General features: G+C 47.7%; 1 protein-coding gene across 9 annotated transcripts in view; it reads left to right on the forward strand.

The window, feature by feature from the left end:
* The window catches only part of lhx5 (LIM homeobox 5), a 37796-nt gene that overhangs the window by 6629 nt on the left and 10505 nt on the right, over window positions 1-20662 (forward strand). For 2 of the 9 annotated variants that reach the window (XM_085925952.1, XM_085925957.1), the window contains 5 exons: window positions 4427-4533; window positions 5871-6265; window positions 6358-6484; window positions 10715-10777; window positions 14323-14414. Coding sequence is in view for 1 of the 9 variants with exons in the window: in XM_085925961.1 (XP_085782087.1) it covers window positions 10776-10777 (2 nt within the window). In the remaining 8 variants the exon portion in view is untranslated. Of the gene's footprint in view, window positions 1-4426; window positions 4534-5870; window positions 6266-6357; window positions 6485-10714; window positions 10778-14322; window positions 14415-20662 lie in introns of those variants that run through there. The other 7 variants (XM_085925954.1, XM_085925961.1, XM_085925956.1 and 4 more) reach the window with 6 other exon arrangements.

The following is a 20662-nucleotide window of genomic DNA, read 5'->3' on the forward strand; positions in this document are numbered from 1 at the left end:
TGTTGCTGGAAAGCGTGAAGACAATAATGCAATGTGACACTTCAGAAATGAGAAGCCGGTCGCCTTGGCAACAGGCCCTGGGCGAGGGGCGAGCGGGGTGGAGGTGGCTGGGGGGGGGGCGGCGGCATCAGGGAAGGGGGTGAGGGCGAGCGAGATAGCGAGTAAATGATGTTTGATCAGAAGCGCCGTTGTCGGACGAGAGAAGCCTTCAGGACGGGATTGCGGTCCCGACGGATGGCCGGCCCTCTGCGGGGGGAGGGAGGGTATTTTTCACGGCTGATGTTTGGCTTGGGGAGGGGAGGGGGCGAGCGCCTCGCCTCCGGCAAAGCAAATTTGTCCTTTAATTGTGTTTTCATTCTTATACGAGATCAATATTTGTTCTCAGCTCACAGGCTTTTCTTATAAAATATCCACAGGGCCACGTGATACCATATCGAGGGCCGAAACTAACCATTATTTCAATAATTAATCAATCGAATGATTATTTTGTCCATTTAATCGATGAAACATGTTAAATCTGTTTTAAAATGATCATCCAAATTGAATTATTTTACATAAAAGATCAGACAAACTTTGATATTGCTAAATATTTGGAAAAAAAACTATTGTTCAATATGAAATTTTTGATTGTTAAAGACATTCAAATTTAATTCAGTAATACTTTTGTGTACCACTAGAGGGAGTCTGTGTACCTTTTCTGGTGCAACACTTTGAGAAGCACAAATGCCAAACTTCACAAAACGATCTTTTTTTTCTTCAATAGTTTTGTCTTTAATACTCTTTCACAATATTTAACGAGAGTTCGCATCTTAAAAACTCTGAAAGTCTGTTCTCAAACAACCCAGTGAAACTCCAAAATTCCTTTTTTTTTTTTCTTCCCCCCCTCCCTACAACGCCGCTGATCGTGCTTTGCATAAATTGTCAAGTAAACACAGTCATGTGTACAAAGTTTATGAAGAATTGCCTCCACCAGAGCGGCACACATTCTACTACTGCACACACACACACACACACACACACACACACACACGGAGGCAGCGGCATTGAATGCGATAGGGAAGTGAAAAATGATTAACCCGAGGTCAGCTCTCAGCCTCAATCTCGGCGGCGCTCAAAGAACATCCTCGCCTGATTTACACTCGTCATGTTCCACAGCACACATTTGCATATATTTATTAAATTCGCCGCGCGGCGGAGAATAAAATATAAGGCGGGGGAGGCTGCGAAGGAGGGGGGGGGGGAGGGGGTTATTTAAGGGAGGCGTGTTTGGGATAGATTTGCCTTTCATTCATATTCGCCCCCCCCTCCGACTTTCCTTCTCTGTCCCTGTGTTTTGTTCATTAGCGCAGAGGTCAACGTCACGTGGCTGCAGGCGAGAAAAAACATGGCCGCCGCTCCGCCCCGTGGCGTTGACCTCGTTATCACGGCGACGCACGCTGCAATTTGGGTTAGTTATCGAAATACAAGTCGCAACCCCGCCCTTCCCCGCCGGCTACAATTATTACCTGAAGGTTTCCTATCGTCCAGCAAATAAAAACATATATTATAATTAGTTGTCACGCCATGAGATAGCAAACATGACATGTCTATTATTGTTTGGTGTACTTTCACAAACAGAATGTTGTGTCAGCATTTGCAAAATGATGCCAATCAATGCGAGAAAAGTTTTTTTATTTATGACCCCGGCGGCGTGAAGTCATTTTTTATATTTATCATAAAAAGCGCAGGTAACATTTTTTCCGCACAGATTTTGTTTGTATTAAAAAAAAGTCAGTTTTGCGAAGACGTTCACGAGACAATCAGCCCGCTTTGGTCCTCCTTTGCCGGCTTCTGTGCGAAAGGCACCGGCTGGATGAATGTACGCAGCAAATATGCCAATTTGGCTGAATCTCGGCATGAAAAACGGCCCGCGTCGCCATCGACTTGTTTTTGTTTAACGTTTCATCGAGCGCGCCGTAATGACGAGACGTGTTACTTAATCACTGTGAGCTCGCTTGAAGAAGAAAAAAAAAAACAACAAAACCAAAAAAAATACGATGAGTGTGCAAACATCCCATCATGCATCCCTTCATCAACAACCAGCCTCCCCCTCCTCTTGGCCAAACCACTGACGCTAGCAGCAATGACAGCCGCGATCAATACGGCCCCAAACCCGTCCGCAACGTTAATCCATCAGCGGCGGCGCGACGGCCGCCATCAGTCACGTGCGCCTCGGCCGGCGTCGCCGCATTTTGCCGCCACGGCCTACTAAATGGGCGCCGGCAGAACATTAGCGAGCGCTGCCGTTAGTTTACGGTGCCGCGCTCTTATCTGGCCCGGTAAATAATTCAAATGAGAACATAATAAAAAGACGGGCCTTTAGCTCAAATGCTAATAAAAAAAAAAAGAAAAGATCGTCTCTGTCGGCGCTTTTATAGAAGAAATATACTCCTGACTTTGCCGTCCGTCCCTGCCGCGGTGTCTTGATTTGCCCTCCGGTCGGGGGGCGGGCTGCAGATATATCGCCCCGTACTGAATCTAAACGGCATTTGGGCTTCGCACATAATAAATCAAGTCCGCCTGGATTTGAGAGCAAACGTCTACGGCAGAGGCGCAACCGTGGTAAATCCTTCAGTCCTTTCCCGTAATCAAATCGCTGGAGAAGTTTTGAAGCCACCGGGAAACGCGAGTCTACCCGGCGACAAAACGGCTGCACGAAAACCGCCGTGTGATTGCGCGATTACAATTTCCTTCAATTCTTGACGGTTCGAGAGAAACCGGAAGACCACGCGGTATTTAGTCTTTTCTTCCAGCCGTCCTTCAAAGGCCCCAGCCCTCTCTTGACTGACTGGCATCATAAACATCACGGTGAAATATGGCGCCTTCTCGCCGCATCAACAAAAACGGGAAAAAAATGACAGCGAGATGGAATTTACAGTGCGCGCGTTCGCCCGACAAACGGAACATTGTAAGCGGCGCGTAGTTTTCATTTCCAGAGAGAGACAGCTTTGTTGCATGCTTTAAGTGAAGGAGAAAGTCTTTACGTTGTCAGAGATGAATGGAAACAAATAAAAGGGTCCAGTCCGTCTTTATTTCTGGATTGAAAACTGCATGCTTTGAATATGAGAAATATGTGGCATATGTTGGACAAATATGAAAATGAAGTCTAATCATAAGGGATCGCATTAAATGTCAGTAGCAGCGCGCACCGTTTGAATTTAAGCTAGCGATTCTTCGCTGCATGCATTGAACGGGGGGAAAATAGCGCCATCTGGTGGATACATCGGAAATAGTCATCTGGACTGCATTCTTATCATTGTTTAATATTCACATACAATAATCATATTTTGCAGAAATCGAATATTTTGCCGCACTCTTTGCATGTCAGGAAATTAGCACCACCTGGTGGGCAAATTTAGACGTCAAGGATCGCGTGACTCCAGTTTAGATGAGATGAAAAACCAAAATGCATTTTCAATGAGAACACGTGTGGCTTTGCCATATAAGCCCCCCCCCCCCCCCAGAACATGAATGACAATTCCAGCGTTTACAATAAAGGAATCACCTGGCACACGACAAAATACGCTACACGGGTACACATGCGCGGCGAAAGAATTAAATGCTCATTAAATGGCAAACAAAAGGCGCACAAATGACGTTTTGGGAAAAAGCCCTCGTTTCCGATGGGCTGCGCGCCAGCCAGACTGCTTTCCTGGGAACTCCACCAGCTCGTGAGAAGTCAAAATATTGGCAGCCCACGCACACACACACACACACAGTCATGGCTGTGGACCAACACTCGATGCCAATGCCAGTGGGCGTAGTGGGAGCACTGGACATGCTGGGACCAGCCTCGCCAGTTAAGACTGGCCCAGGCTGGACCAAGTGAGAGACACCACACACAGGCACACACACACATTGACTGTGACATACGCTTTCTTCACACACAAAGGCGTCTGTCTGGTCCCGTGCCATGTGTCTCAGCTGTGCCACCGTCAGTCCGCCCCCCCCCAAACACACTCACACACACATAGACCCCTCAGGCCTGGACCTCCCGCATATGCCACCCCTCTCGTCCACCCCCCCCCACCCTCTGCTCGTCTTTGTGGGCTAATTAGTGGTGAAATTGGTGAATTGCAGGCTCAGACACACACATGCGTATACAGTGAGTGAAAGGAAGGCCCGGTCACAGCCACGAAGACACTCGAACAGAGCCAAGCGCCACTTCAGCCCTGAAAAGCCCCCCCCCCCTCCTGAAATGGGACACAGTGAAAGAGAGGCAGAAAGAAGAATGATGGGAAGCCCTGTAAGAGCGAGACGCTGCTTTTCATCATGTTCCAAAAAATAAATCAGAAAATCAAATCACGTTTTCTTTATGTCCTCACTGTGGGTTTGGTCGAAATCTTTCAAAATCAGACATGACGTTTGATGTGTATTTTATTTCCAGATCTTGTAACTCCAGGAATTCTTGGCAAGTAACCGGCTGTGTCCTTCATGTGACAACCATCTGCAAGAATTTGGAATCAGAATCAGACAGGACACAAAAATGGTGAAGTAAGTTTTTTTGTTTGTTTGTTTTTTGGGTTACAAAAATGCAAAAATTGTCGGGGCAAATATTTAACATCGTAACTGAAGGAATTTCTGGCAAATAACGGCTTTGTCTTACGCAACAACAATCGACCCTGCCCTTCATATGCCTGTTGAACAAAAACAAGAAGTTTCTGAAATTGTGACAGCAGACTTCTCTTTCCAAAACAGGAAGAGTGCAAAAAAAAGTGGTAGCTAGCTGCAGGACCTTGTGGCGACGGCCGTATTCTTTGGTCAGGACGTGATGGACGAGGCGCGCTCCATCATGTCGTGGTCCCCACCCGCCCACAGCCCATAAATTACCCCCACGAATTAACAGGCCGTATTAATACCGCGCAACGTGTTAGGGCTCTCATTTAAAATTAATAAGTGGTAATTATGGAGGGAGGAAGTCTGTTTGGGGGAGGCTGCGAAGGAAGGAAGGAAGGGAGAACCAAGGGATGACTGAGTGTGTGCGAGCCTCCCTCGAGGGCTCCGTGTGCCACTTTTCACACTTTGCACACAAAAGAGAACTTCAAGCTCATTTTGACCACGGCTTTGCTTTTTACATTCTTTTTTTTTTTTTTTTTACCGGGGTGTCACACGCATGACGTGGAAATCTTGCGTTTCCTCGCTATGCCTTCATCAAAGTTGAACGCCACACTTTTTTTTTCTACACTCGAAACCAAAAAAAAAAAAGCGCCATTTCCGTCGCTAAACGCCTCGTCATAGCACGAGTGCTTTTACTTTGTTCGACTTTCAGCAGACTGCAGTTTGCTTCTTTTTACACTTTAACATATCAGTTTTGTGATAGTGACAGATATTTATTTTTTTGGGGTGGGAAAGACCAACTGGAGGAGCTTGGTTGCCATAGTAACAACCATAACAGGCGCTGGAGATAAGACAAGGCGTCCTTGAGTTTTGCGCGCCGGGGTCATTGACATTAAACACGTTAATTGTTGATTTTCTGCTTTCCCTCTTCGGTGGGGCTGGGGGGGGGCGTGTTGCCTTGGTTACCAGAGATGAGTGTCAATTACCATGCTGAACGCCTTCAAAGTGACGTGAATGGGGCCGAGCCGTTGCTACAAAGGCCCGTTAATGTGGAAAGTGAAAAGTAGCAAACATCATTTGGAGATGTCACTCATGATGAGTCATTGTGTTTGCCACAAAAGACCCCCCCCCCCCTTTCCGGGCCCCCGGAGACGCATCAGTCTCTTATTGCTTTGTCATCAGCGCAGGTTAATGGACCCCAAAGCAGCCTGTTAAAAGTAACCCTGATCAATACCCGCTGGGCGTCTAAAGTATGACCTTCCGTTTGGTTTAAGGAAAGCAAAATGTGGCGCACAAAGGAACGGCAGATGGAAAGATGCCACTTCCGGGATAATCACGTGCTGTGACGCTTCAATGGTAGTCAAATCCACAAGGTTCTTCCTGGTTCTTGGAGAAGATCCAAATTGACGGGCCTGTATTATTATTATTTTTTTTCCAAGTCTGAAGAATTCCATTCCCCAAAAAGTGAAGTGGCAGAGCAATATTTGGACGTTTTTTGTGTGCGTGTCCTTTGCTTCCCGCTCTTCAAAGTGGAACATAGCGGCAGAACACCATATTTGGGCGTGAAAAATCTCGTTAACGCCTCCACAAGGTCACACTCATCCGACGCCATCGAGGTTCCAGGGCACAATCAACAGCGTCCAAACAAAACATAAACAAGACAACAGTGGTACACACGCACGCACGCACGCACGGACATGCAAGGCATCGCCGTGTGTTTCCCTGGCATCATTATTTCTCCTTTCTCTGTTGGCTCTCCAGCAGGGGTCCACTCCTGGGCGTCTGACACCTTCTGGCCTTGACTCGGTGGGGGCGAGGAAGCGTGCAGACAAGGCGCTAACACCCTCTCAGACGCCGTGCAACATCCAAGCTGTGCTTTAATTGTCAGGTATGTGTGTGTATGTGTGTTTTAGTGGGTGGCAAGCCAGCGCATGCAGTGGCAAAGGCGTGGGTTGCCTGCCAGCGCTCGGGGAAAGTCAACTCATTTGCACCCGCCACCAAAGCACAACGCAAAAAAATAGATGATCACGTTCGAGTTTTCTTGTTGAGAAAATGATGGAAAGTATTAGGAGAATGAAAAAGCATAAACAAAAAATAGGAATCTTAAAAGGAAATTCACATAAGTCATCAAGGTATTTTTTTTTTTTTCTAGAGGAACAAATATTTGCCAAATTAAACTGAGCAATAATTTTTGTTTTCTTGGAATAGTATGACCCAAAAAAAAACCTAATACAAAAATAAACTAATATCATTATGGATTTTTTTTTCTATATCATGGATTTAAGGAGCCTCTTTAGTTGAGCAAAAAGCAGAATTTTACAAGATTTTATAATAAAGTCACAATATTATAAAACGTATTTACTGAGGTTTTCTAAAAACAAAAGTCTTGTTTGTTTATTTTTGAACAATTAAGTTAAAGTGATAAGAATTCAAATAAAACATTTGGAAGATTGTATTTTCTTTTTGGGGGAAAGTTGTTGGATTATGAAAAAAGCCGTGAAGGGTTTGTGGGGGGGAAAAAAAACCTTTAGAAAAAAACCCCTTTTAAAAAAGTAACTCAAAATATTAAAATCCATTCATAATATTTCAGAAAGGCGCTTGTGATCATAAAATAAATAGCCAAGATATTTTTGTCTTGGTTGGGTATGCCTCGCCCCTCTCCCCCCGCCCCCAAGCTACGCCGAAGAGTGAAGGGTCGACGCCGAGATTGAAGAGGTGTGTGTGTGTGTGTGTGGTGGGCGGGGTTTTGATGATTGGGGGTATTCGTTCATGTTGATAAATCATATGCCCCCGTTCAGGTTTGTGTTTATCTCCATCTGTCAGTGGAGCGTGTAGCCTGCGATAGCACGCTCGCACACGCACGCACGCACACACGGGGGGCTACCTGAGCTCACATGGAGTCCAGTAAAAAAGAAAAAAAAAAAAAAAAGAAAAGAAATGTAGTGTGTGTTTGTGTTGATTACAGCTTCATTAATAAACCCTCAACTGACTCACCCCCACCCCCCCCCCCCACCACCACCACCCTTGCGCCTCCTTCTCACTCGCTGTGATTTGGAATGAATGAATACAAACATTTATCCTGCCATCAAATAAGCAGTGTTATTATTAAAACAAAAAACATCCAGACTTTCAATCTCGAGGTGACATAATGCTGCACGGAGGGGCGGGGCTTGACAACATTTGAGGAGCTGAGAGAAAATCTCTTCCCAAGCTTTAAATGAATGAAAGTTTGGACACGAGGCAATAGTATTGATTTGCTGAAATCAAAATGAGTAAATAAATGTGACCGCGTCTGCCTGAGAGGGCAGATATCACACTCGCGCTCGATAATGTGTCATCAGATTTGTTTCGGCGCCAAAGTCACTTTAACCTACTTTTCCTTCCAAATGCTAAAACTTTGTCCCCCGAGCACTTTTCACAGCCAGTTTCTGGACCGCGCCGCAAACAAGACGACGGGTCGCCCGCGGGCACGCACGTGAGCGAAGAATTTTTTAATGGAAAAACGCAAACGGCGAGCTGCGGGTGAGCGCCGCGCCATCTGCCTCGACAGGCTGCGTTAAAAAGCAGGGTTGCCATACTTTGCCATTTTTAAATACAATTACTTTTTATTTGATTTGACCCTGTCACAGAAAAATACGCATTAACATTAGAAAGATTAGCATGAGGAGAAAAAAAAATGGAGAGTTGCAAGAAAAAAATGGGGTCAATATGAGAAAAAAAAAAAGTCCCTAAGAGTCTGAGAAAGAAAGGTGTAATATTCTTTGAAATAATATTTTTTTTTTTTTGGAAGGAAACAAAAGGTGTAATGGTCTGAAAAAAATTGCAATCATATTCAGAAAAAAAAAGTTTATTTTATGCCGTAATCGAGAGGAAAAAGGCAATTTTCTGAGCAAAAAATTGCAATATTTGGAGAAATCATTTCTCGTACGTAACAAGAAAAAAAAAAAGTACTGACAGAAACCAATTTACTAATATTTAAAAAAAATCTTGCAAGAAAAAAAAAAAAAAAAGCGAAAATGTGAGCAAAGAAGCCCAATAGTTGCCAGGAAACAAGTCTCATTATTACAAGCGTCAAATGGGATTTTGGTGAATGAAAAGTGGTCATATTCAATTTCTTGAGGCTCGATATTCCACGTGAGCAGGAGGAGGCTGCGCCGCCACGGCAACAGGGCGGGTGGACGGGCGGCCGGCCGGCCGGCAAAGAGAGACAGATTGCATTTTAACAGCCATCGCTGTCATCTCCAACAGCTGTCCTCTTCCCGGCCGCCATTCACACGGCCCGTGTTTGCATTGTCTCCCTCGTGACCTCGCAGCTCCTCAGAAGAGGGAGGGAGGGAGGGAGGGGAGGGGGGCGGAGGAAGGGAGGCTGCTGGCCCAGAGGACAGTGGCAAATGGAATAGAGGGAAATGCAAATGAGAAAAGGGAGAGTGAGTGAGTGAGTGAGTGAGTGAGTGATGGGGAGAGAAAAAAAAAAACGCATTCGCCTTCACCGCCCGCCCGCCCTCTCCGTGCGCAGCCACGGCAGCGTGTTGCGTCTTATCAGGCGCGGCGAGCGATAAGGCGGCTATCGGGCCCCGGCAGGGCGTTGACACCACGCGCTAATGCATAAGAAGTTCACTCTGGCTTGTCATCATTGCAGCCATTTTTTCGGGGAAGGGTTAACAGGCAGCAAACGGGGAGGGAGATAAGGCGCCAGCCGGACGGGCCTTCTCCAACCTTAGCGTCGATGCTAACGAAGCGCCCGTCAAACATTGCTCCTCGTCACTTCCCGTGCTTCCCCATCTCCTCTTGGTGTCTGCAAACCTTCCTCCTCATCCTTCTGAGCTCCTCCTCTCCCATCCTCCACCTGCCCCCCCCCCCCCCCCCCCCCCCCCCACTCAGGATGCAGAGTTCACGGGTCAGCCGAGTGACAGGGCCTGAGTCGGGAGATAAGAGGAGGCCAGAATGGCTTTACGGCAAGCGGCACTCTGAGGGAGTGATGGGGGAGGAGGGGGGGGGGGCAGCTGGATGTAAGGACCAAGAAGACGATTGGGGGGGGGGGGGTGAGGAGGAAGGGATGGGGGGGCTAATCTGCCACAGTTTGAAGTAATAATACATTGCTGATAGTCATCACGACACGCAGGCCGAGAGAGGAGGGGGAGGTGGGGGTGTGTGAGACGGGGAGGGGGTGCTGCGTTCAAAGACATCCAACACAAATACGCAAGCGAGGCTCATTCTTATTCCCGCGTCGTCTCGCGCTGTAAATCACAACCCCCCCATCACAATATAACCCCCCCCCCAACTCCCCCACCCCACTCTCAATCCAGCCTGGATATCAGGCCTCTGCAGAAGTGCTCGGGCCGGCTGATAGCGGGTCCTCTGGGGGTTTGTGTGTGTGGGGGGGGGGGGTGATTGTGTGGGTGCGTCGGGGGGGGGAGGTGGAGTGAAGCATCGGTAGGTTGAGGCTACGCCAGCTTACCGTGCACCCTCAGATATAGAGTTCAAGGGTCAGGTGGCTGGCGAGCTGCCGACTGACACGCTTGCTTTTTTTTTTTTTTTTTTTTTAAGGGAGGGCGGGGGGTTGTCAATCTGTGCACCTATGTGTGCGTTCCTGTCTTGCTTTTCTGCAATGTTAAAAAAGAAAAGTTCTCAAGTTGAGCTTTGTCTCTCCGCTTTCTTTTTTGCCATGAAATGCTCCTAAATTGTGTGCCGGCGTGCGTCTGGCGGCATCCCAGCACATCATGTTTGCGCGCTTGTAAAAGCAAGTCATCAAGGAACAAATGAGCTTCCTCCATTTTTTTTTTGTTTCTTTTTTTTTTTTTTGTGGGGGTGCGCTCGGCGTGGCGGCAAAGTGACAATTTGCCGCCCGCCGAGAAGCACTCCGACGCGAGCGACTTGTCTCAGGTGCAAAAACGCCAGCGAGCCACACGGCGGCATTAACGAAGAGAAAAAGCAATTTCCGTTATTTAGCGTCGACTTTCATCGCGGCGGGAGTCGGAGAAAAAAAAAACTTGCTTTTCTCAAAATGAAAGGAAACTAGGCGACTTTGTGCAGCCGTTGTTGCACTTAATATCCAATTACGCTGCGTCCTATTACACAGTAATTGCTTCCAATCACTTTCATTTTTTTTTTGTTGCAGAAATTAAATTGCGCTGCGATTGGTCGCATCCCGCCAGGAAGTGATGTGACTCTCGCCTGCGATGTGAGTAAACAACTTTTCTTCTTGTCGCACCAAACTGGAGCTTACAATTTTTTTTTTTCTTCTCAAAAGAGCTCTGGGTGACATTTTGGGTGATGGCGCGTCTTTTTTTTTTTGGTCTTGTGTGCGCGCCTATGAAATCCTCCTAAATAGTCACCTGAACAGGCTTTGTCACACTGTTTGTCCGACTGTTGTTTTTGTGTGAAATCCTCCTAAATGGCTTTGTCATGGCTTCCTTTTACATTTGTGGCACTATTGTTTGTGAAGTCATTCATTCAAGCACAAAAGAATGACGCATTTTCCGTCCCATGCCCTCCCCAAATGTTATTGGTCGCAGTCTATTCATTTTTTTATTTTATTTATTTTTAAATGTATTTATTTGTTTGTTTGGTCCATTATTTGGTTGATTATTTTTGTTATTTATACAGCTGTAATCATACTAGATTCATGGTAAAAGGGCTTTTTCACAGCCTCCTATCTATTTACGTGACCATTCATTCATGAACCAACCCCCAAAAATGACTTTTTGGTCACAGTGCATTTGCGTAAAAATGGAACATTCTTCAATCTTTTGTACTGCCACAAAAAAATAGTTTTTTTGCATTGAAATCCTGCCAAATCCTCATAAGAACAAACTTTGTCATAAAAAAATGTTTTGATGAAATTTCATGAAAAGAAAACAAACATAGTGAACGTTGAGTGGTTTTCGTCACACTTTTGCCAAACTAAAAATTTTTTTTCGTTGAGACGAGATGAGATTTTTTTTGCGCAACTTTTATACGTGGTGCAAGTTTGCAACATTTCTCCTCGTTGTCGTTTCAAAGAACCGCTGGGCGCTAATTCCAAATCCAGCGCTTGACTGGCTGTTGCTTGCTTGCCATCATTCCGTCACTTTTTTTCCCTCTCTCGCTCTCTCTCTCTCGCCCCCTTTTCCTCTCCTTTTTTTTGCTCAGATTTTCGAACCTGTCCTCCTCCTCTCTTTTTCATTTTCTCTCTCTCTGTCTCTCTCTCTCTCTCTCTCTCACTATTTCAGCTGCCTCGCCCTTATCTCGCTGTTGCCGTCCTCAGTAATTATTATTATGTGCTGCCGAGATAATTCGCAAGCCGTGAGGGGGGCGAGCAAGCGAGAGAGGGAGTGAGGGGGGGGGAAAAAAAAAAAAGGGGGGATGAAAGAAACAGTGGCTGTGGCTTCCTGGGCTGTGCTTCTCTTATCTGACCTTGGGCAGAGCCACTTATTGTTAGGCAAATCGCATGTGCAGAAAAAATGGAGTGGAGCGAGGTGCTAGCCGGGTGCAGGGAGGGAGGAGGAGGAGGAGGAGGAGGAGATGGATGGAGAAGAAAGTACGGAGGAGGCGGCGATAGGAGCAAAAAAAAAAAAAAAAAGGTGGGATGGAGGTGTGCAAGCAGGCAGCAGGCAGGCGAAAGGAGATAGGGAAGGAGAGAAACGCAGGCGGGAGCGAGCGAGCGAGTGAGCGAGCAACTTTGTTTGAAGAAGAAGAGCAGTGAAAGCAAGAAAATGCACACCCAAAAAAAATCTTTTTTACAACCCTCCCCCCTCCCCTCCCTAAAATCCCGTTGTCATTGCCCAGGGAGGTAGACAATGTCTGCAGTTCTATCAAATCAATTGAGACGCGTCCGTCGTCTACGCTCCGTTCTGCTTCAAAATTCATTTTTGGAGTCTGGGAAAGTCTTACATTGCCTTTTATACAATAGTGAGCCTTCAAATAAAATCACAAAAGTAGTCAAGTCAAAACAATGACCCTCTTTTATCAAATGGCCAAAAAAAAAAATCTTTTTTACTTTTGTTACAAACGACAGGCTGTAAAATTGTCAAATGTTCTGCTCGTAATTAATATCCTTTTTGTTAAGGGACCAAAAAAAAAAAAAGTGATTTGATCCATTTCGTATTTGTTCAATTCATCGGAATTTGACGACATATCAGACATCAGTCTCAAAAAGTGCCCCGATTTTTTAATTTCAAGACCAATCAAGCCAAATTGAATCCATTCCCGCAGCGCTTTGGAATGACCAAATAATTATATCTATATTTGATCGGGTTGCAAGTGGACCTAATAAAGTGTCCGTCCGCTAGCCGTCCCGGCGGCGGCGGCGGGCCAAACGCGAAGCGACAGCCAGTCATTAAATCAGCCGGCTAAGTGCACATTAAAAGGCAGTAGCCGTACTTCTGCCGCAGAATCGTCCAGTAATCTTTACAACTCTGAGCGAATAAACGCATCTGCGCAATCAACTTAATGGCGCGGCCTGCCTGATGTTCCTCGCCGAGCCAGGCTCGCCGCGTGAAGGGGGGTCGGGCGTGGAAGCGGGCCGGAGTCCGTCCGTCCAGTGTCTGATGTGTGGCCTTTCCCGCCGTCGCCGTAGCTCAGCTCCTTTTAATTACAAAAGCGCTGGGCGACGACAGCCGGCTGTCCTTCCGCCAGATTTAAAAGCAAGCCCATAATTAATCGGCCCTTCGCCGTGCGTTTGTTTCTGCGGGACCGTTGGAATTGCTTGGAAAGCGGGAAAATATTCCAGCGGGATGTTTTCTTTCTTAGACCTTTTACGAAGAATACAAAATGTTATTTTATTGCCCAGGCCAGGACCAAATAGGAAGGTGACATTTAGCACTATTAAATAAATAGCACCAAAGCAATGTGGTGCCATTTGTTTTCAGCTTTGCCATTTTAAGCTCATTTTAGACATTTCTAAGATTTTTTTTTTTTAATTTTCCAGATATTGTCTGATTGCAAACATACTCCTAATATACTTCAATAGAAGGACAGGTACTTGTGTGGGGAACATCTGGCTTATTTCAGCCAAGGCCAAGAGCGTGGTCAACTTGACCTCACTCCACTTACATGTTTTTTTTTTCTTCATCCGCTGAGATTGAAAAAAATTCATTGTTACCAAGTTAGGAGTATAAAGCACACAGATTTGTTTTTCGTTTTAGGCAGTAAAAATGAAGTAAACAAATGAAAATGGAGATACTGGAAAATTCTACATATAAAATAAATTCATTTAAAAAAAAAAATCCAAGCACTGTGATGCCCTCACATGTGGGCAAGGAGAGCCACAGTTGCACTTTCAGCCTTTTTTGTTGAACCAAGCAGAGGACACGAAGACAAAATGTAAACAACTTGCTCGTTGGCTACTTGCTAATGCTGCGCCTTGATTTTCACACTTTTTTCTGGAACTCTAAGGACACGCTGAGCTCTACCCCCACCTCTGCCTTCTTTTGGGGGCTTTGCTGCCTGCTGCTCAATTGAGCTCCTTTAAGAGAGGAACAAACAAACAAAACATCTCGGGCTAATGAGGCCACCTCCAGGAACACGGCGGCTGAAAGGAGGCCTTGTGTGCCGACGCCGGATTGAGAAAGGGGAGGATTTGCGGGGATGAGCTGTGATCTGATGGAGTGGATTGAGTCGTCTGAGATGGAGAAGAAAAAAAAAAAAGCTTGAGGAGACAAAAACCCTATCGGTGACTCGCTCGTGATGATTTTTTCTTTCTTTCTTTCTTTCTTTCTTTCTTTCTTTCTTTCTTTCTTCGGCCAGGTCGTTCCCACACTGCGACGGCCGAGCCGAGCGGGCGACCTTCGTCGACTCATCTCGGTGCTTGGTTTCGTCGTCCGCGGACACGTCATTAGGTACACCAAATGTTCACATTCATTCATATTCATGTTTGAAAACAGAGAACATTTATGCTAATTTCAGTAGAAATGTCGGCACAGGCGATCAAATGAATTAGCGTTATTTGTATTTGAAAAAAAACAAAACATCTCAACATCGGAAGTTCTGCTCTTCATATTTAGCCGTCAAGTTGCGCGTGTCAATCTTCTTTTAATTGTCTTTCTAAAACACACTCAGGAGGAGGTCAAAGGCATATTCCCGAATAAAACTTGCCGCGTTGTTTTAATCAAATACAAGCAAAGGAATAATTGTCGATGCGGCGCTATCGCCGCCATCCGCGGCTGCCAAGCTAATTAACCTCCTTCGGTGGTGGCGTTTTTCTTTCCTCTTCTTCTTCTTTAATTCTTCACCGGCGCCTCATCCCTCGTGGCTGAGAGGAGCCGTGCTGTTCTTTTTTTAGCTCGAAGCCTCTCGCACATCATTTAGTACTTTTTGCCAATTGGGATTTTTTTTTTTTCTTCTTCATTATTTTTAGAAATGGGAGCAGAATGTCAGCAGTCACCGGCTCAGCTCGCTTCGCCTCGATTTGCGGATGCTCCTTTTTCAAAAATAGAACGTTTAGCGGAAAACTGTGACAGCCTCGGTGTAACGGAGGAGACAAAGGAAGAGCGACGATAATTCTCGATGGGACTCGGTCGGGAAACAAGTTAGGGGGAAAAAAGCCAGAGCGGAGCAGCGAGAGCTCAAACTCCGTTTCCAACCGTGTCTGGGCGAGAAAAGAAAATAAACACACAGGGCCATGGGCTAGGCTAACGTTAGCATCTGCGTTTGTACGCCTCGTACGGTCGTGTTCCCTCAACTGATGGCGCTTGTCTAGACGTGTTTTGGGCTCTGCATTTTGGGAAGGGACGGTTTGTTGTCCCGCTCGCCGTAATCATCTTAAATGGGCTCGTTCCAAACCTCTTCATTGTGGAATGACTTCATTAATTAGCTGTTTCTGCCACGGGATAATAGCGAGAGCGTGCTAAATAGATTAGCCCCGGAACTTGATTTATCGGCGCCGCTTGGCGCACCCCCATCTACCAGTTTATCACTAGTGCCCCCCCCCCCCCCCCTCCTTCAACCAAAGGCACTTGTCAGTGGAGAACGCTCAATGAAAACTCCACATGGGACCCATCAAAAGCTGCCAAGCTGATAGCAAAACTATTTCCACATGCTTTTTCATCACCGTATTTGCACTGAATTGATCTCGCTCGATAGACACTTCATAAAAAGCGTTGGACATGCCGGCGATGTTCTTTTCCTCACTTTTCGCCCGAAAGTACGGTGGCTCTCAAGGGACAAAGCGTGTTTTGACTGAGCTTTTTAGTTTATGCGCGTTGGCACACAAGCTCGAACCTGAAGGTGTTAGCTGGCGCTTACGCTTTTGGGGGGAGGAACCGTGGAGGTGCCGGACTCAGTTGATTAATCAAGAAAGAGAAGCACAACTCTCCAATCAAAGGCGAGGGGGCGACGTAAATCCCCTTGTTGCTCCAGCAGGGGCGTGAAAGCCACGAGGGGAGGCGGCTTTTGTGCGCACAAAGGCGACCCTAACGCGCTTTCAACGCCGCAACAAATGAGAGCTGTGTTTTTGGCGGGGGGGCGCGTCCTGAAAAACAGCCAACGAGAGGTGCGAATGCGATGGCCATTCATCTCCCGGGCTTTGGGCTAATTCCCGCCGCCGCCTCCTTTTCTTGGCCGCCAAACAAGCAACATGAAAACACTGGCGTGCGGGCGGCTTAGAGCCGACGTGTAATCCTCGCCACTTCTGACCCGCCATCGCCGTGTAAGTCCCCGACCTCGCCATTCAGGCGCCGGGATGTGTGACTAAAGGACGGGTGACCCCTCGGCGCACACATTTGGACCCCCACACTCCAGGCCCTCCAAAGAGCCGAGCTGAGGAATTCAGGCGGCGCTGAAAAGGAGGGCGGCTCTAAGTAGGGCCGGGCCCGATCGTGTTTCTTTTCTCCCACCATTTAATTCGTCTTTAGAGGCCATCTCGTTAACACGATCTTCTCTGGGAGTAGAGGAGACATCCAAGATCCCGGCCGGCCCCCCACCCCCTTCCCTCCCGCCGACGTGCCCGACTTCAAAGGTCCCCGCCAAGCGCGCAAAGAAAGTCACCTCTTTCTTCCATTCAGGCTCCCCTCGCTCGCCTCTTCCCCAAAGCGCCGGCCCAGAAATCATCTCACTTTCTGCCGCTGCTTTGCATTTGAAAAAGGACGTAATTAGCTAGAGGCTGCTCGCGTTCAACAGGGTGGGCAACGGGGGGGGGACCAGGCCAAGCGGGCCCAGAGCCCACCGACCGACCGTTGGTTGGGCTCCTTCACTTCCAATAACGGAAGATGACAGAACTGTCTTGAACTTTATTACAATATTTCTTTTTGGAATCTAAATCTTGGCATAACTCAATAATCCCATCCGTTTTTGTATTGTGTCTTTAGCGCCAGTTCATTTCTCTAACCTAGCATCCTCCACACGTTTGATCTTCTCCGATGTTTGACGGTGTCATTGGTTTTCTCTTTAATTTTTGGGGAAAAAGCTTGCCGTTCTTTCCCAACAAAGAAATCCTATCAGGTTGATCCATGCGCACTGTGTTTGATTCGCCGCGCTGGCGGTGTGGCTTTTCGTTCCTTGGCGCCTCGCGACAGCGTATTTCAATAATCTACACGCGTGTCGCCCGAAGGCGCGGCTCGGCTGAGCCGGAGCGTATCGAAAGGTGCGGTGTAATCCTGGAATATGCAGAGTGGCGAGGAAAACTCATTCTCTCCTCACGCCCATCGGGATCTTAAGCCCCCTCCCCGATGCGGCTGATAGGGATCCCTTATCTCCGCCACACAGAAATGTCCACACACACACACACCGACAGCGTGAGCACATTTTGCACACAGCTGCTTCACTGCACGCACACACACACACACACACACCAGGCTTTTTTTTTTTCTTCGCCGAGAGCGGGAGGAGCAGGCGTTCGATCACTCGATTGTTAGCGCCCCCGTTCTCATTTATCCTCATTTAAGCTTTCAGGTCAGCTGATGGCCCGCGCGGGCGCTAATGTGCTGTGATGTTTACATACGACCTTTCGGGACGCTGCGGCGGGCGGGCGGATTGGTCGGGCCACCCCTGCGTGGCCTGACGTCATCGCGTTTGTGTATTTTGTTTACATCTTGAAATTTGCTACACAGCTCAGGTACACAGGTTTACAGTCACTAACTCTATTTTGGCCCGCCTGGTTTATTTTGGATGTAATTCCTCTACCAACCACTAGACGGCGCCACACTATTTACTTGGACTCGATGTCATATTCCTGAACAAACCTTCCAACTATTTTTGTGGTTTGTACCCAGCCCTGTTTATAGATGGCTTTCATCTCATATTATTCCCCAAAACAAACATTTTTAAAAATTAACAACGCGAGGAGGAAAGCTAACATTATTTCTCGCCTCCCAGCTTTTCAATATGAAAAAGCTTCAAATAAGGTTGGGTATAGCTAATGAATTGAGGAAGGGAGCGAGGGTCCCCCCCAGGGGTCCCGCTTGTTGGTTTAGTCTGGCTCGGGCGCGTTTGCGCTGTCTGCGCCGTGTACGGTTGTTTACCCAGGCTTATGTCAGCCGTAAACGCCGTCCTGGAGCGGCGCTGCGTTTTCTCGTCGCGCTGGCCCGATTGGACTCCCGAGCCGATGGTGCGATGATAGCAACCCCCCGCCGCCAAGGCGCATATGGCGATACATGGCGCACTTGATAGTGTGCGCTGTTGACTCTGGAGAGGCATGGTGGCTTGTTTGCTTGGCTGCTTGTGTGCTGGCTGTCAAGGCCTCCAGCGGTGGTCTGCTGTGATGGGGGGGGGGGGGATGTTGGATGGGGGCTGCCTGGCTGTTTGTCTGCTTCCAAACATATTGATCTCCTGCAGAAGGGGAAACATTAGCGATAGCACCCGCACGGGCCAGGCTGGAGGCAGCTAAATCAGCTCTGTCGATTCCGGTAACGCTGCTGCTGTATAAATAGCAGAGGAAGCTAAAGTACTTGCATTCTGTCCTTAAGTATAAGTGCAGCTACTCCAGTCACAAAGAAAGACTGCGAAAAGTAGTGAAATGACGCCACCGCTGTGTGTGTTTGTGTGTTGATGCAGACAACACTCGGTCAGCTCACCTGCCTCCGTCCGTCCGTCCGTCCATGAATATTGAACGGCGGCATGCACGCGGGGGCCTGCCAGTCACGGCCAAATCGGACTTAATCTTTTCAATTTCGGGGTGCAAATATCCTCAGCGGCCCGTGTTTGTCGGCCAGATTAATGAGGCTCTCGGCCCATAATCCTCCGCTGCTAATTCAAGTGGCCGCCGTGGCCGTGACGCTGACAACACATACGCGCCTCAGATTATTTTCTTTTTTTTTTCTCCTCCTCTCCTTCGCCGCACCCCGATGAGCTCTCGCAAGATGGCCGAAAGGCTTTGCTATAGCGTATTAAACATCAGACTTGCGGGAATACATTTTCTTAGCCTTCTTTGGAACCTTTTTTTTGCTACCAGTGGCAGATGATTCATTGGCAAAGCCAGGTGGACAAACTGACTCCAATTTAAGACACACACACAACCGAAAACGTATTGTTCTAGCCTCGTTAACTTGCTTTTGGGGGGAAATCTGAAAAAATTAAATCACCATCTTCCTCCTGCTCCATTTTGTCTTCTTAGCACTGCCTGTTCTCCATTAGCACAGGCAGATGGGGCTGGCTGGCTGGCTGGCTGGCGTGTGACCCCATTCTGATTAATAGAGTAGGTGAGGCCAAAGGTGGCCAAGTAGCTCCTCCTTCATTACCTCATTAAAAGGCCCGCGTAGTGCAAGGTGAGCATCCTCATTATAGCACGCACGTGAGAGCCATTCAGTCACAAGAGTGACTACGCGCACCTGTGTGTCACACCATGTGTGTGTGTGTGTGTCGCAGGTGAGGTGGGTGGGCTTGCTTTTCCTCACTCTTGGGGAGGGGATCAAACCTGCGGATCCTTGTGAATCTTGTTCACCGCCAGCTAAATAAAGCGCCAATTAGCTGTTCACACGGCAGCCTCGAGTGAGCACGTGCGTCGAAATCATAAGTCGATATACCCGTTGTGTTTTTTTTTTTCCCCCTACGGGATTTATTCCTAAAATGGAATGAATGAAATTAGATCAGTGAGGAAAAAAGTTAATTTGTCACCTACTCCAGTTAGGAAGTTCAAACCAGAAGCGAAAAGGCTTTTTCAAACTGCGAGCAAGACTTGAACGTAGCCTCGTTTGACTTTTCCCAAAAGCCTGGGGTCTCCAAACTATGGTGCGGGGGACCATCTGCGGCTCTTTCAACAAACAACAAGAGTCCAATTGCCTCAATTCAACCTTTGAGGATTACCGTGACCTGGATGGGTCCGATCGCATTGGTATTTTCTGTTGACATTGCTACTATGCGAACGATATGCAAAGAAAAAAAAATCCTCCTCTTTCTGTTCCTGGTCAAGGTCAAAGGTATTGACCCTAAAAATGTCATCTTAGCACATCTTAGCATCTTACACATTAGCTTACATGTAATGCAGTGGCGGATTTTTCCGGGAGGGGTCAAAGGGCTGCGGCCACCCCGATATTTCCTTGTCATCTTAAACAGAAAGCCGTGACGCAGTCCGGGTGAAGAACCCCCATGCACCCCTTACTGAAAGTCCAAACAAATCTTGTGTCCAACCTGGTTAGACCTCCCAAACTTTGCCGAATCAGCACATTCTTATTCAAATGAGTGACGTGCGCCGGGCCGGCCGCCGCCCTCGTGACAAATGTTCCAATCAAGCGATGCGCACGTGCATTGCAAAGGCAACGTCGCCGCCGCCGCCGCCTTCCGCGCGCTCCTGATTTGGGTGTTAACGAGAGAGCGAGGTGGCGCCGTGGGCCCGCCCGCCCGCCCGCTCGCTGTATCAGAGCGAGCGCGTGCGCACGGCGCGGGCCTTGAATATTTATGTGTTTTTCGGCGAGGTCGCTCGCCTCCGGCAGGGATGGAGGTGAGCGAGAGGAGGAAGAGGAGGAGGCGGCAAAGAGAGAGTCCCTCAGGCGTGTCCGGGTTCTGATGGCTCCCCTGACAAGCTCCCGTGTAATGGCCTCCCTCCCTCCCTCCTCCTCCCCCCTCCCCTTCTCCCGCTCCCTCTTCTGAGTGCTGTGAAATTGCCGGCCGGCGCTCTACAGCTGAGGACTCGCAGGAGACAAACGGCCTTTTAATT

This window comes from Syngnathus leptorhynchus, chromosome 12 (genome assembly GCF_054491065.1).
Source record: "Syngnathus leptorhynchus isolate UIUO chromosome 12, UIUO_Slep, whole genome shotgun sequence".
NCBI classification, from domain to species: Eukaryota; Metazoa; Chordata; class Actinopteri; order Syngnathiformes; family Syngnathidae; genus Syngnathus; species Syngnathus leptorhynchus.